Source organism: Lissotriton vulgaris, chromosome 3_1, assembly GCF_964263255.1.
Source record: "Lissotriton vulgaris chromosome 3_1, aLisVul1.2, whole genome shotgun sequence".
In the NCBI taxonomy this organism is placed as follows: Eukaryota; Metazoa; Chordata; class Amphibia; order Caudata; family Salamandridae; genus Lissotriton; species Lissotriton vulgaris.
In genome coordinates this window covers 1,807,257,872-1,807,274,932 of record NC_141689.1, presented here as the reverse complement: position 1 = coordinate 1,807,274,932, position 17,061 = coordinate 1,807,257,872, and the positions used below count along the sequence as shown (strand labels likewise).

Here is a 17,061-nt window from a genome sequence, read left to right as displayed (position 1 = left end):
ATCACAGAGCAGATTAATAAATCAAAGAACAAAAAAGCTGCCGGCTCGGACTCACTTCCAAGTGAAGTATATAAGCATCTTGCAGAAGAGCTGTCTCCTGTTCTGGGCACTATTTTTAACTCCATATATTGCCCAGCTGGTAGAGTACCTAACTCGTGGAAGGAGGCAATAATTGATCTTAAAGACAGGCAAGAACCCCTTAAGGGCAGACTCATATCGGCTAATCTCCCTGCTAAATGCCGATTACAAGATCTTTATGGGCGTTTTGGCGGGGAGATTGGCAACACTGGTACCCAAGCTGATACATACAGACCAGAAGGGGTTTGTGGCTGGAAGGCACATCCGGGAGCAGACACATCTATTGATAGGCAATATAAATCTAGCCATTCAACGATCTGATCCCTTGGCCGTATTCCCATTAGATGCGGCCAAGGCGTTCGATGGAGTCTGCTTGGACCTATTGGAGGTTTTGGAGGTAATGGGGTTTGGTCCCATTTTCATCCAAACCCTACGGAATTGCTATCAGGGAGCCTCGACGCAGTTTCTCTTAAATGGTCTATTAACACCAAGTCTTAAAATCTAGCGAGGAACTAGGCAGGGGTGCCCCATCTCCCCTCTATTTAATATTTACATAGAACCCTTGGCGTAAGATATACGGTTAAACAAATCAATCTCCCCTTATAGGTCTGAACTCTATAGCTCCAAATTAGCCCTTTATGCAGATGACCTGATATTATACACAAGTGACCCGGAGGTGGTGATTCCTCGGGTTGAGGAGTTATTGGTCGAATTTGGATCCATGTCAGGCTACGCGGTGAATAGATCAAAAACAGATTATGTGCAGGAATCTGGAGCAGTGAAGGGGACCAGTGAGCACAGAGTTTAGATATCTGGGGATCTATATTGTGAAAGATCTGGAAAAAATTCCTCAGATTAACCTAAACAGAGTGACTAAAGAAAGAGACAGTATTTTCCGTAGTTAGAGAAATCTCCTTTAACCATTTACGGAAAAATCAATTTGGTAAAGATGGTATTCTCCCTAAGCTTTCTTATTTATTTTCCACTATACCTCTAACCTTTTCGAAAGAGAGCATTAGTAAGGTACAGAGCAAGATTGGGAGCTTTGTCTTGGGAGACAAGGGGGTCCGACTGACTTGGAAAAAACTCAGACGCAGACTAATTAAAGGAGGGATGGCTCTTCCCGACATCAGCCTGTATGCAGTAGCATACAGGCTGGTTTAAGAGCATAGGATGTTAATTGTGAAACCCGATGAGTCTGCTTGGGGCAGATTGCTGGGAGAGATGATGAGAGCTGAAGGAAGAGGAGGCGAGGCTTTTCTGTACAAGTTTGGGTCCCCCAGATTCTTTAAGCGGGTATGTCTGAAGATCTTGAGGCAGCTCTGGAGTTGTGGCACAGGGCAAGACTTAGTTGGGTTATAGGCTACTATTCAGACCTGGCACCATTCTGGGAATCGCCCGGAGTGCCTGAAAGACTGTCTAGCGTTGCCAATAAAGAGGGCAGGAATTAACACCTGGATGGAGCTGGTGGACACCGAAGGAGTACATCCTTGGGAATATCTGAGAGTTATGAAAGGCACAGGACTATCTAGATTCAAATATTTACAGCTAGTGTCCTGGTATGATGCGGAGAGGGAGGAGGTAAGGGGAAATTGAGAGGTTGTGTCAATCCGCTCTACCAATCAAAAAGGAAATCTCGATATGGAATTATCATTTACTAGGAGCTGAAGATCTAGCAATTCCTTCCCCAGAGGCGGTATGGAACCGAACCCCCATAGTATCCTCAGTAGAGTCACTTTTTGAGCCATCATTGACACTATATATAAGTTCATAAAACCTGCTTGTCTGAAAAAGAATAAATTTTTTGTCATTAATAGTCTCTATTCCCCTGCTAAGATAGCAAAGTTCGCTGCAGTACCTCCACCCAAATGTCCAAGATGCCACACACTTCTAGCTAATGACCTTCACATCTTTTTTGAGTGCTCACAATTGGAATCCTTTTGGAAAGAGGTGGATGACTCACTTCGGGACATCTTTAAAACCAGGGTTGATGTGAATCTCTCCTTAGTCTTATTTGGAGATGATGGTTTCTTTTGTCAGATAGCCTCACAGCGAGACAGAGGTCTCTTTTGTCAGATAGCCTCACAGCGAGACAGATGTCTCTTATTGTGTATGATTCTGTTGGCGCGGAGAGAGATTTGTAAGAAATGGAAAGATCCCCTCCCATTAATAAGAGAGGACTGGCTCAAAGCCTCGTTTGCCATGGCCCGGCTAGAACATGAAGGTGTAGAGGATAAGTTGATAAACATCTGGCATCCTCTTATGAGTTGGGGCAAGTCCTCTGACTGATCTAGCTGGTCGTATGATTACACCAAGTCCCATACAAAAGGGGATGGGTCAGGCGACCCAAGCGTGTGCGGTAAGCCGAGAGGTCCCCGGTTACACAAAATGGCTTCACAAGATCCGCAGAGGCTTAAAAGGTGAGATAAGGACATACGAAAAAAACATGAGTAGTAGACCGTGTAGCCATCTGAAAATATCCGAAATCAAAAGATGTTAAGTCATTTATATGATCCTGCTGACAAAATCATAAATTCAGCCTAGAGTAGATCAATTAACCTCAAGGGCCAAAATTAAATGCCGATCAAATCTAAATTCCTGTACGTCAAATATGGTTCATCTGTAGACCAGATATTAAACTGTCACCAGATAGTCGTCTGGATTTTTTAACACTGCTTCCAAAAGATGACCTACCACAATTCTTATGGTGTGGGTCAAATCTATATTAGAAAGAAGTGCAAGTGATTAGCCTGCTGTCTACGATTATACTTCCATTTTTAAGCCGGTTAATTAATAAGCCCGTTTTGTGCATTCTACTCCGTTGACACCAGTCTAAGCCTAATACTGTCAAGCTTAGTGCATAAAATACTTGACTAGAAAGCAGATGTTGCTTACTAGCAGCTAGGGCCACAACCACCCAAGAGAAAGATTTGAAAGATTACCTCTTCGATGTATTCTTCTAGTAGTAATTTGCAGAAGATGTGATCTACAAACATAGCTACAGGAAACCTAAATTCAGGACACCTTACCGTCCTGAAAGGGCTGAAATCGAATCAACAAAGCCTTTGGGACCTTATAAGTGTTTAATAATGCACATTTCAGCATAAGTAAATAAATACATACAAAAGATACGCAGATCTGACCTTGTGTAATGTAATAGGGAGGGAGAAAGCAGAGATAGAGAGGCAATAGAAAATGAAGGAGAGACATAACGAGGAGGAAGAGTGCAGGAGACCCACTGCACATGTCTGGAGCTGCAGTAAGACCACTCTGGCATTGACACTGATGCTGATCCCTGGGAGTGAAAGGGGGGTACAGCGGGAGACACGAGGAAGGGAGAGATTGAAATAAAGATATGGAGAGAGAGAGCGCAACTGAAAGTGGTCCCACAATCCGTGTCCTGGTACATGCAGGGTTAGGCTAGACAGCAGAACAGAGAGAAAGGGCTGCGGAAAGAAGAGCAGTGAGAGGATAGGGTGTCCTGGTTTTTGGCTCTGGTTACCCTAACCTGACGGCCAACCCACTGAGCTACCTTACAAATGACAGGACTGAAAGACCCGACAAAGACCGAAATTGATTCTCTTATGTAGCAGCATTTTATCTTAAATCTAAATAAGAAATCCCCCATTTTTCGTCATGAGTGCCACTCAAAACAACACCCAAGGCGCATGACTGTTGGCAGTCTGTTCCCTGTGTGCGTGCGCTGCATTGGCACAAAGCAGGCATGTCGGCGCTATAGAAAAGTGGGGTATTCTTACCCAAGCAATAGTTATCAATTAGCTGTAAAAAGGATCACAAACTAAGAGGCACTTTAATATTATACACAGTAAAACTCTTGCTCCAAAATCCCCTACGATGCCCCTCCCACCGCAAATCCCTCCCCTGCGATGTCCCCGATGGCGCTAGGGTTCCCTTGTTGATAACTGTTCTAGGTTGTAAGCACTCTGCGCCTTCTGAAGTTTTTGGACGTACTGAGTGTGATGTTTGGGTACTGCAGGTGGAAGAGAAGGACAGGGTGTATGTGGGGTCCCTAACACAAATGTCAACCCGTGAATCACATTATCTGAACCTTCTATCGCTGTCCAGTTGAATAGTTGCCACTGAGTTGCTCAAGGCCTTGAAGGAACCTCATCTTTTAAAAATAGATCACAAAGAGTGTTTGAAGCTTTCTCGATGCCCACAATCTACCACTGGTCTGGTATCGCTGCACTTTTGAATAGTAGGGCCGATAATTCCTGTGATATCACCAGAAGCAACATAAAACTGTATGGGCACAAAACACTGCGTGGTCACAACAAATGTGGAGGTGCATCACGTATGTTTCGTTGCGATGTATGCTTAAATCGGGAGATCCGTGATAAAATATTGAGGTGACAAAGCCTATGAGGACTTCCAAGCGCTAGGTCTTGCATGAGAAAACCGTGACACACATTGGATCCTGGACCTGAAGTGTCATAAATATTACAATGTTATATTTTACTTTTATTGTACACTATATTTGAATTACAGTAGATCTATAAATGCACAGTAGAAATGATACAGTTGAATTGTAAGACATCTACCATATGTACATATCTGTGTTGGAAATGTTCTGTGTACATGCGGAACCTTGCACATCTGCTGTTTTCTCCAAGCAAAGTTTGTTAAAGTACATTTTCACCATGCAAAAATCCAAGACAACGTCACAGACTTTGTCAGAACTGGTTTTGGAATGCCTTAAATGAAGCAATCGTGAAACATGCAATATGCTTAAAGGAAGCTACGTGCTCTTCTCGTCAGCACGAGCCCTTTCGCCCCAAAAAATTACCACTCTCAAAGCCTTGGTACAAAAGGCTGTGACATGAAGGAGGGCTGGTAGAAAAAGGTGACTAATTAGCTGCAATAACTAGTTTAATTACACTATAAATGGAGGTATCAGGAACGAAACACTGGAAAATCTGGCTACTAAAGGAACAGTTACAATAGGTTTGAAAAAAATTAATGTACAGAGTAAAGTGGGTGCAGAATAAAGTGGGGTTTGCGAAACTGAGATGTGCAGAGTAAAGTGGGGTATGAGAAACTTTATTTATTTTATTTATTTATTTTATTAAACTTATATTGCGCACAGCTACCCTCAATGGGTTTCCCGGCGCCAGAAATAGATAAAATAAAGAAACAAGCAAAAGGCTCAAACAGAACTGGGAGTTTACTAAAAAAACTTTACTACTGTATAGAGTGAAGGGGAGCTTGCAAGCCATGTAACAATGTTCAATATGGCAGTCGATTGATGCGCTCACACTTTTATCTATGCCTGAAATACAGCAGCAGGGAATCGGAGTCCTGTTACAATGAGCTTTCCCTGGCAACACAACAAGCGGCAGCTTGACGTCACACATACAATAACACTTAAGAGTAAACCCAGAATGAAGCAAACGCAGAATAATGAAGGAATAAATCAGCCCTGCCCGACTGCAATATGTTGCCTACAATTTGCACGTACACCTCATCGGAGCACGCCCATACACAACCAGTGGTGCGCGTGCACCACAGAGAGCAGGGCCGGGAATCGAAAGTAGAGGTGCGCGCGCACCACAGAGGAGCAGGGGGGAGAGCGCGGCAGAGTGACGAACGCGCGCTGATGCGCGTGCTAGCCACCGTCCTGAATGGGCGTTACAAAAGCAATACATGCGCCCGCTTTTGCCCCAAACGCGTGCCTTTTCTAAAAAAAAATTTTTAGAAAACACACGGAAGCCAATGCCTGGCGGCGAAAGCCTGATCACACGCACAAGCTTTTTGTCCGCTTTCAAAACCCTATACAAAAGGGCTCTTGCTGCGCATGCTGTGCTAGGTACTGCAACGCAGGCTCAAGCCCTAAAAAGGACATAAAAACATGGCAAAAAAAGAAAAACTAAATTTGTTTTGTTTTTAAACAGAGACTCCATCTTATTTCCTTGTGATCTTTATAGTAGAACAGCAAGAGTATCGGGGTCCACTACTATGCAAAATGTAAACAAAACATTTTTTATATGTAAAAATCATCCTGAAAACACATCCACTGAGTCTAGAGCCTTTACGCTTTATCTATCAAAAAAATATCTTCGTTAAGAAATAAGTCATTATCTCAAGGTGCAACATCAGTCCAAAATATACCATACCGAGTCATATTTCTCTTTAAACATAAGTTGTTACTAGACCCCACATATATTAAGAATTCATAACCTTGTGGGCTATTCCCCCACATGAATCCCCTTTCAAACATTCCCCAGCAAGAATCAAAAAGCAGAAAAAACCATTGCACATATTGTCACTCCTTACCTGTGTGCGGCACCATCTGTCTGTTTAGTATACGGAAATGTGATAAAGTCGGACACGCTATGCTTGATATTTTAAATATATTCACATCCCCACCTACTAGTCCTATGTGGGTCATTATCCGCACGTTGTTCACAGCAACTAGAATGTCAACCGAGCAAAGTGCATCGCGACGGCAACAACGAAGCAAGACTAGTCCAACCAAGAAGTAATTAATGAAGGTAGCCCCTAATACAGCAAGCCAGATGAAATATCACCGGGATGTCTGACGTGTCAAAGCAAGTTGGGGATCAATGTAGATACATTAACGTTGTTCATACGACATATAACGACTGCACATCTATAAAAAAAGTAAAGGTCCATTACACATAAATCGTAAAGATCAGACTGTGGTAATTTGGGACAGAGTAGTTCCAGTAAAAGTAAGCAATTGCTTATTGCATGGATTATTGTATGATTTATTTTAACGTCTAGTTACGTTTTACAACAAATGAAAAGCAGTTAGCCACTAAAACATCAATTTTTTGTGTGTGCACCGACTGTAACTAATAAATAAGATTAGCCCAGCCTAGTAATACTTAATAAGGATAACCCCTAATACAACACATTGAATAAGAGGGATGGTGACCAAGGAGGGACAGTGACGGGAGAGGCATGTGAGGTAGCTAGTGGCATGAAATTAAATGAAAATGAAATACAAGCATTTGTAAAGCGCACAGCTACCTCCAGAGATGTATCCCGGTGCTGGGGGGTGTCGGGAAGATTAAGCGACTCTCCAGATTCACATGGTGTTGGGCTAACCTGCCGCTGGGTATCGAACCGTGCAACGGAGTCAGGTACCCTGGCCGCTTCGCCACACCTCTTCCACAGGATTGTCTGATACGGATTGGAGGGGCAGTAATAGGAGAGAGGTGGATGCTAATTAAAGAGGGGCAAGTCGTGGGAGATGTGGAGAGTAATTTGAGATCTGAACAATGATGGGCAATGTTTATAATGGTGTATGGATAGGATACTTGAGTTAGAAGTTAAGTGAAAGGGCTGTGAGGGATACGTGGGCACCGATCTAAGCAGTGACAGGAAAGGTATGCTATGAATCGTGAGGGTGCTGTGACTGGAGAAGGGGCTATGAATGCCATAAACAAGAGAGCAAGTGCACAATGAAAAAGGAAGAGACAAATGAGGGGAGAGCTAACTCTTGTATCCCTGTAAATTTCAAATTGGCCGGCATTTTAATACTTTTATAATTGCATCACCATCAACCCTATCAGTCCTCCAAAGTTGGTGGGACATCTCAACACACTTTCTGTAGAGAAATGTGTGGGGGAACTCTGTCTTACGAATTGTGAAGACCACTGCTGTAGGGCCATCAATAAATGGCATCTAAATCTTTGGTCAGAAGTAAAGCTTCACATTTGATTGTCGTGTGCATTTTGACACAGATTCTTCACTTTCGAATGATTCCCAGGTGCCAGACTGGATCAGAAAACTTTCAAGCCCGGCTGTGCTTCCAAGGGCAGCTAAGAAGTGCCATTGCTGCATGCTGATGCAATTTCCTTTATTTCTGCGTGTTTCAAGCCAACTCGAAGCTCTGCTCCAAATCTTGTCCATCCTCAAAAGACTTTTAAACTAATTCCAGTGTGCTGAGGAACAATGTCCCCACCCAAAGATACAGGTTTCCTGCCAAGACTGCAGGAAACCGATGTCGGTCGCAGACCTGCATGTGGTGCCTTCTGATGTCTGGGCTCGAGCCATACTCCAAATCCTCCCATAAATGTGTCCTCATGAAGGCGATCCTGTGCTCGGAGGTGAAGCCATAGGTTAGCGAACACAAGAAGAAATTGCAGCCTAGCAGAGTTCTGCTACTGCTTAAAGTCTTGAGTGCATATTCTGTCCTGCTTCTGAGGCAGTTTCCCTAAGTGGTATTGAAACTAGCATGGTGTACTGGGGCCTGAGCTCCTGTGCTGGCAGTCCTCCTGTGCTGGGAGTCTATGTGCCTCTGGGGTTGGTTGGAGCACAAAGTACGTTCCCTGATCATGAACCACCTATTGGGGTCCTGCCAGAGCAGACAGGATGACCACGTGGCGCCTGGCATACCATAAATGGTTTCTACATCCTGAGGTGGCGACCTGGCGACCTGGCTAGGTAGTTTTGCCATGTCAAACATGCAGTGTTGAAAGTTGCGAGTGTTGGAGTTTCTGCAACAATAGACCTTAGGAGATGCATACTGGGTGGAATGGGCCATTGGACTTCTGTATACCTTCTTGTCTGTCTCTCCTGCTTGGAGTTCTGAAAAAGATCAAGACTACCAGTCCAAAGTCATCCTAGTGGCTCCGAATTGGGAGAGTAGTGGGGTACCCGGGACCTCTGGGTATGAGCATCTGTCCTCTGATTAGGGCATCACTTTGGGTGAATCTTCTGTCGTACCAACAGAACTGGGTCCTCCACCCGAATGTGCAGTCTGCATTATTTTTTGGGAGAATGAGCAACTCACTGCATTTAATCAGCCACCTGAAGTGGTAGAAATCTTCCTTGTAGTAAAATGGCCTTCAACAAAATCCATTCATGCAGTGTTCTGAGACTGATTTGTGGCCGTGTATGGCATACGTTAGACTGATCCTTTGAAAGCAAAGCTGGTGGCCGTTCTTTTGTTTTATCTTTGGCCCAGCAAGGGAAGGCAGTGGGCACTATTTGTGGGCCCTTTCTAGGTTTACCGGACCAACCATCCTTGGTTAAATCACATGTTGTGATGCGGTTTATTAAAAGTTTGACACTTGTTCCCTCCCTAGCTGTTTGTGATGCCACAGTGGTACTTAAACTTGGTCTTGACACTTCTCATGTGTATGCCCCTAGAGTCAACTCATCATACTCGACTCGTCACTTACCATAATCCAACAGATCAACGCCTTCGCCTTCACCTGCTTCAACACCCTCTGCATCATTCGCAAGACCTTCAAATGGATCCCCACCGAATCAAGAAAGACGTCGCCCACTCACTCATGACCAGCAGACTGGACTATGGAAATTCCTTCTACACCGGGATCAACAAACCTCTGCTCCACAAGCTCCAGACCATACAGAACACCGCAGCCAGACTCGTCCTAGTCATCCCCTGACACGTATGCATCACCCAACACCTACGAGACCTCCACTGGCTCCCGATCGAGAAGAGAGTAACCTTCAAGATACTCACCCACGCCTACAAATGCCTCCACAGCACCAGACTCTAATATCTCAATGAAAGAATCTTCATTCACATACCCAAGAGAAACCTCGGATCTGAAACCCTCACCGAAAACATCCGCAGAGCCAGAACTGGTGGAAGAGCCTTCTCCTAAATCGCAGCAAAGACCTGGCACAAGCACCCGGTCAACATCAGACGCACCCCTACTCTGCACATTTCAGGAGGACCCTCAAGACCTGGAGCTGCTCCAACCCCCCGCCCACCCTGTGCCCCCCTCATGAGTGAGTAGCGCACTTCACAATTCCCTGATTGATTGAATTCATAGTTGCTCGCTGCATTGCCTGACTTCAAAGACTGTCTTCCTTATTGCAATTACACCAGCTTGCTTTTTGTGAGGTTTTCCAGGACATAGAAACATCAGGCTGTACAGAAAAGGAACCCAGACAAGGTGTCTGCAAACAGATTGGCTACACAACCCCCAGAATGTCTGATCGCCCATTCTTTCGCTGCTGCGACTGCTACCACTGCATTTGTTTGTGGGGTCCTGTCCATGACATCTGCCAAGCTGCGATGTGTACATCACTACATACATTCATGAAGCTCTACTGCCTTGACCGCTAGGTCCTAAGGAACGTTTTGGTCCGAGTCCACTCCATAGGCCCTCCGGCAAGGGAAATACTGCTTTGGTATCTATTTTAAGGGTAGGATTCTGCAGTTACACGCTTTCATCAGAAGAACTTGTTTATTATCTTTGGTAAAGCTCTTTCTGGCGGATACTTGTCTAACCCCAGATTCCTTACTGGCCTCCTTCCTCATTCAGATGAGTCACCTCTTTTTAAGATCTAAAATAGTTCAAAGTTTGGCGCACTTGGTCCCAACATTTATTCATGTTCTGTAGATGAGGTCAAAGAAGTGAAAAATTGGAACTGATGTCCGTTCACAGTGGTAGTACTTGTATGCAGCTCTGCACTGTCACTTCCGGAGTGCTACAGAGCAAATGGGAAGCTGTGCATCACACAATAGTACTGCTGACAAAGTTTCTAGATCCAGTACGTCACCTGGGGAGTATAATAAGGTAAGTATTCTGCTGTTAAATAGAGAATCCACCAGAAAAAGCATTAACAAGGGTAAATAGCTTGTTCTCCAGTGCATATTATGTATGACATTGTAATTTTTATTTTTTTGGTTTGCAGATTTGACCCATCTTAGAGACCGAAATGTGGAGGACCTCTCTGGAGGAGAGCTTCAGCGATTTGCCTGTGCTGTTGTATGCATCCAGAAAGCAGATATGTACGGCAAATGACTCAATGTGCTAAGATGTTAATGCATGCATTGAAACTTTAAAGTCTTTTTCAATGTCTAGAATTTTATAGTGAATATATATTTATGGGTTGGCGCTTTGTGTTTCTTCTCTGCAATGTTAATTACCGGAGAGTGGCTGTGGTATGAGTTTGGCCATTTGTGTGCCTATTTTGAGTCATCCATAAGGTGGGTGTCATTTAAGCTTAATGCTTGACTCCTAAGAAGGATGCCCTATGAATCTGGTGGCATCACTTTTAGCCTATGAGGTCTGTGGGTACTTTACTGGGGAGGTAGGTGATTTTCTTTGCCTGTTAGTAGGGGAGTACATCTAAAGTGCAAACCTTGTGTCTGTTCAAATGTTGCTGTTCAAGCAATAGGAGTTCAACATTGCCTTTACAGCACCACCTATGGTTCATCATTTATAACTTCTACTTTAGATGAAAATGTCAGGCAGTACATTTAACTCTAGATCACATGTTTTGCACTGGTATGCAGCCTTCCTACCACGCAGTGTTCAGCGCATGACATTTAGGTTCACTCTACCACATCAACATACACCATGTGGCAGTTGCAGGTTCAAAAATGCATCACATCGCTGCTGATGTAACCAAAATAAATTTGAGGAAACTGGCAGTGGCATATTTAAGAGAAAAATCTTAGATGGTACATGTAGAGCTGTATAATAATTCTTCTAGGGTTGGGTTCGGAAATTTCTAACTTGTTTTTCTTCAAATAAGTGCTTTTGAGGTGACTCACTCGTGATTCTTCCCCTGAAATGTGGATATTTCTTTCTCTGAAAAAAGTGCATTCTAGTAATTTTCTGATCTTGTTTCTTTAGTTTCATGTTTGATGAGCCATCAAGTTACCTGGATGTAAAGCAGCGTCTAAAGGCTGCCATCACTATTCGCTCTCTCATTGACCCTGATAGGTAAGGAGTGTGGACAGTTAAATGTTGTTTTTAATATATTTGTAAATAATGCTTTATTTGTAGCTTTACATTTCTTTATAATCTCATCTTGTCCCTCTTCCTTGGTTAATTGCAAACCCCAAAGGCCCTTCCCTCCTTCATGGGTGTAAATGTACTCCGCTTTGATCAGAACTTATTTCCCTGTGAATCTGGCACTTTGCTACACGGAGGTATACCTTTCTGTACTTCTCACATCGGTCTACGTAACAGACTGGCTGGGTCAAAGGGTATACATTTTTCAATTCTCTATAAAATGTAATATCCAGTGCTGAATTGTAGCCACCCTGCTAGCATAGACTTATTTTCCCATTTGTTTCCTTTTATTTCTCTTACTAGTAGTTCTTGTTTTTTCTCCAGGAATTACACTTCACATCTGCCAATTATTAATTGCCCTTCTATTTCTAATGTTTTGGGCCCCGCTTTGGGGGGTTTCATGGTAATTCATGTTCAGCCGCCTTTCATATTTTGCTCTTACTGCCAAGTTTGTCAAAATCATACGTTTCGCCTCATTTAGTTTCTGTTTAGCTGACTCCTACCCCCCCCGCCCCCTTTATGGAAGTATAAGCGATAAGAATTTTATTGAATGGACTTTTAGTTTTTAACACAGATGGACTATTAAAACAGAGTTTGTCTATAATTTCTTGGGGGTTATTTTCAGATGATAGATTTAATCAATAGGAAGAGAATTTCCAGAAAAGTATCAGTTGGTGTGCTGCATTTAACATATCTACTGTGACACATAATTTAAAGATTAAAAACTTAATGTTTTAGATTTGGCCAACCAAGAGGGCCTTCAGGACGGGACTCTAGGGAGCATCGCTTCCCCATCACCTAATCCTGCGGCATCCTGAGATGAGGATCAGATATCTTGCCATGTAGGTGCAGGGCTTGCTTTCCCTTCTCCGGGGGAGGGGTGGAGGGACTTTGGGCTGCATGATGGCGCTGCGAGTGGCTGGGAAGATGCCATACACACCTAGAGTAGCAGCGGCCTATGGGTGCCGTGTCACTCACATCCTTAACTGTGGCAGAGATCCCAGGGCAAGAATAGCTATTAGTGGGGGCACCGGATGGACCTGCAGAACATGCAGGGCACACCGGCTGCCTGCACCGCTGAGGAGAGTTGATGCCCAGGTGGGGCTTCCTCCGGTGCACAAGGAATCAGACGGTCCCACTGGTCACCTGGGGCTTGCTGCAGTACCGGGCAGAGAGGATTGGAAGTGCCCTGCCAGCCACCTTGCCCCGCTGCGGAGGTTGATGGTTGGAGGGGAGCCTTAACCGTGGTGCTCGGGTCCCGGCGGCCTTCTTGTGTGGGTGACTGCGAGTGAGGCGAGGCGATGCAGAACATCGCAGGTTTGCTGGGCTGGCCCCTAGGAGACCTCGTACGGTACTGTTTGACGGTTTACGGCCCGCCTAGGCTCCTGGGACTAGAGGTGTAGCCAGACGGTGAGGACTAGAAGTGCTGATTGCCAGCAGTGTGAACTGTGGCATTGCGATCATCCCTGAGGGAGGACGGGGGTGGATCTTGCACTGAACCGAAGATGCTGCTTATGGCTCCGCCAGGTCTCTAAAGCAAGGTGGTGGAGTTGTGCGGTGAGGCCTGGAAGTACCTGTTTGGCAACGTTGTGTCCTGCGGCTTCGTAGTCGTCCCTCTGGGAGTTCCTCCCGTAGCAGTGGTGGTAGCTGGCAGCCTTGTGGCTCTTGTGACCCTGGGGGTGTTGACGATTGGCTAGACTGAGATGACTAGGTGGAACATGCCCTCTCCGGGCATATAGTGACACGTGTGGACTGCTGGTGGCCCTGCCCGGGCTCTTGGACTTCTTTTGGAAACTGGACGGTGAGGAATAAGCTGTGCAGATGTTGGGGCTGGGCATGCTTATCCCATTTGGTACTCGTTGGCTTGTGTGGGTCTTGACTCATTGTCGTGAAATGGGGCCTGCTTGGTGATGGCGTACTGTGCGACAGGGGCTGGGAGCGTAGTGCTCACTGTTCGGGGTGGACTGGTGGGGATTCCAGCAATCCCCCCCTCCCCCAGCCTGCTGGTCCTGGATGAGGGGAGGGGGGGTGGCTTGGTAACCTGTATACGTCTGGCCTTTTCTTCCAGTGAGACTTAGGCTCCTGTCTCAGAGTTTCTGTTCAGTCCCTTTTGGGGAGGACTGAGGTCATGGACCGCTAGAAGTAGCTGGAACATTATTGCACCTAGACTACTACTAGCTTCGGGGGGTAGAACCCCAGTTATTTGAAGGGCACTGAATTGTAGTGACCCCTGTGACATTTGTGAGAAAGTATCCTAGTAGATCCAAGTTCTGCATTCCTTCGTGAAGAGCTCACATGTGTGGAGGTCTTCACATGTACTCTGGAGTAAGGCTGTAGCTGGCATTTTCATTAGCTCACGCTCTCCATGGGGAAGGGCTGGCCTCCGAGGCAATTACAGGGTAACACCATCACACAGTACACTACCCCGTGCCAGACTTCTCAGAGAATAAACAGGAAGGTACTCTGGCTATGCCGAAGTGCATGATGGATCACGAATGGCGTCTGAACTCGGGTGTGGCGCAAGGCCTCTTTCTGCAGTGGGGAGAGCCTTAGTGAGATCTATTCGCCACCGAAGAGAACGCGCAATGTCATCAGTTCTGCGCGTTGGAATTTCCACGGTGGCACTTGCTCGGACGCTTTTCGTCGCGAGTGGAGTTGCGGTCTGTTGTACGCCTTTCTGCCTATACCACTTCTGCCCAGGGTGCTGAAGAAAATCAAGCGCGACCGGGCCCAAGTCATCCTTGTGGCTCCGGACTGGGCGCGAAGGTACTGGTATCCCGAGCTACTCAGTATGTCAGTCGATCCCCCGATTCTTCTGCCTCTTCAGGAGGACCTTCTGTCGCAGCAGCAGGGGACGGTCCTCCACCTGAACCTGTCCAGTCTCCACCTCCATGCTTGGAGATTGAGCCCATTTGACTTGCCTCCTGAAGTCTGTACTGTGATTGTGGCAGCCAGGCGTCCCTCCACAAAGTCAGTATACGCCTGCAGGTGGAACAGGTTTGTGGCATGCTGCACAGCAAAGGCTGTGTATCCTCTCAAAATCCCTCTTTCTGAGGTTCTCCCCTTCTTTCTGTTGCCCAGCAGGGCTCTGCTCTGGGCACTATCAAGGGCTACCTTTCCGCCCTTTCAACCTTCTTAAGGCTACCTGATCAGCCTTCTTTGTTCAAGTCCAACATTGTAAATAGGTTCTTGAAGGGCATCACTCATATTTTCCCCCCTGTTCCTTTCGTGATGCCTCAGTGGGACTTGAACCTTGTACTAACTTATCTGATGTGCGCTCCCTTTGAGCCATTTTACAACTGTCATAGCCGTCTTCTTACCCTTAAGACTGCTTTCCTGGTTGCCATCACCTCTGCCAGGAGAGTGAGTGAACTCCAGGCTCTTTCTTCCAAACCTCCTTTCCACTCTGTCCATCCGGACAAGGTTGTGTTGCGGACAAGACCCTCTTTCCTGCCCAAGGTAGTTACAGCCTTCCATATTGGGCAGTCTATCACCTTGCCCACCTTCTTTCTGCCTCCGCATTCCTCTAAAGAGTAAGAGCGGCTCCACCGTCTGGACCCAAAACATGCGCTTTCCTTCTATCTGCCGGCGACGTCATTCCGGTGCTAACGACGCTGGCGACGGACGCAGAGCCGCGGACGACGCCTACCGACGTGCAGGGGTATTGCTACGCAAAAGTTTCCGGATCCAGTTTGACGCCTGGGGATATTCTAAGGTAAGGAATCTAATACTAACTACTGTTTCTTATAGATATATCGTTACCGAAGGTAAGTAACTTGTTCACCTTTGCCAGGCTTGCTTGGTTCTAAGAAATAAATGTAACTAAACAATATTTTTATACAAAGCAAATTGGTCTGAGTTCAGTCTTTGAAGCATTTGTTGTTCACACTCAATCAGCAAATGATTGCACACACTCATACTACCTTCTGATAAAGCCTTACTGCTCGCCCACACTACCACAAATGGAGAGTAAGGTGCTATTTACTTTTACCTCTGAATAACTTTTGGGTTCCACTGGACTCTGTGCACACTATACCTCCCTCTGGTATAGTATATACAGAGCCAACTTCCTACACCATGCCCTTGGTACCATAGTTACCCCTTACAAAAGACAGTTAGAGAGAACACCGGCCCTGGGAACCTGGTTTGCAAGGACCCAGGGCACACTCAAAGTGCATCAGAAATCTGGGGGGTGGGGTTTACTGAAATAGAAACCCACTTTCCTATAAAAACCCTTTTGTAAGACTTAACATTTTTTTGTATCTTTCTCTAAACCACATGCACCTTCTAAAGCAGGTGTAGCACACCGGCTTGTTTGGTGCATCCAGAGTAGTTATGCCAAAGCCAAAAAAAAACCCTGCCTGTCCCTCCCATACTCTACTCCATTCGTAAGAAAGGGGCCTCAATAGCTTTTTATATAACATTTGTTTAGCTGATATCTGCAAAGTAGCTACATGGTCTTCCCCTCACACATTTACTAAACATTGCTTCGTGGGCGTCCTGACCTGGCCTGCCAGTAAGCAAATGTTGGCCAGGCTGTCCTGCAAGCATTTTTCCAATCTTCTGCAACATCCTTGGGCTAAATTACTACTTTTGGGAGGCCTGCTCTACAGTTAATGCACAGCACATACATCTACAGCTACACGTGCCACGAACGGAAAATGTTACCCTGTAAGCATCTGTTCATGGCGTGTAGTCCTGTGGGTTTGCATGCTTCATTCTCCTCCCTGATTGACTGTGGTTTGTTGCAGAAAAATTCCTATTTTCACACTTCGCTTTGCATGGTCCTCTCTTTATCTTATGCTCAATCTACATCCTCGCCCTCTGTGCGGAAAAACTAAGCTAACAATGGAGCTGATTCCTAACCCGCAGTACCAGAGATAGGTGGAGTCACGATACCTTGTGACTTGAAAAGACATATTTGAGCAATAACAAGTTGTACACGTCCGACCCAAACACTAGATGGCAGGAGAATCATGCAGCATGTGAATCTTTAGCTCTACATGTGGAGAAGTGTGGCTCACAGGTTAGAGGAGGCAGACCCAGAAGCAGAGGTCGGCCCGAGACCAGGGTTCAATTCCCGACGCGGCAGGGTTTGGAGCCCAAATGTCCACGGACCTGATAATTCTCGCTTCGGTGCCTACTTGAATCAGGGGTTCACGCTCTGCAACTCTGGGCAATAGCTTGCTCAATCTCCACTACGGCCCCC

The 17,061-nt window shown here is 45.7% G+C and overlaps 2 protein-coding genes across 4 annotated transcripts in view; one reads left to right on the top strand and one right to left on the bottom strand.

Moving 5' to 3' along the window:
• The window catches only part of ANAPC10 (anaphase promoting complex subunit 10), a 497,529-nt gene that overhangs the window by 294,268 nt on the left and 186,200 nt on the right, over positions 1 to 17,061 (bottom strand). The window lies entirely within an intron of this gene.
• ABCE1 (ATP binding cassette subfamily E member 1) overlaps positions 1 to 17,061 on the top strand; it is a 172,172-nt gene that overhangs the window by 66,667 nt on the left and 88,444 nt on the right. Inside the window, exons 8-9 of the mRNA XM_086962241.1 lie at positions 10,744 to 10,840; positions 11,691 to 11,780. Of these exons, the coding sequence (XP_086818367.1) occupies positions 10,744 to 10,840; positions 11,691 to 11,780 (187 nt within the window). The remainder of the gene's footprint in view (positions 1 to 10,743; positions 10,841 to 11,690; positions 11,781 to 17,061) is intronic.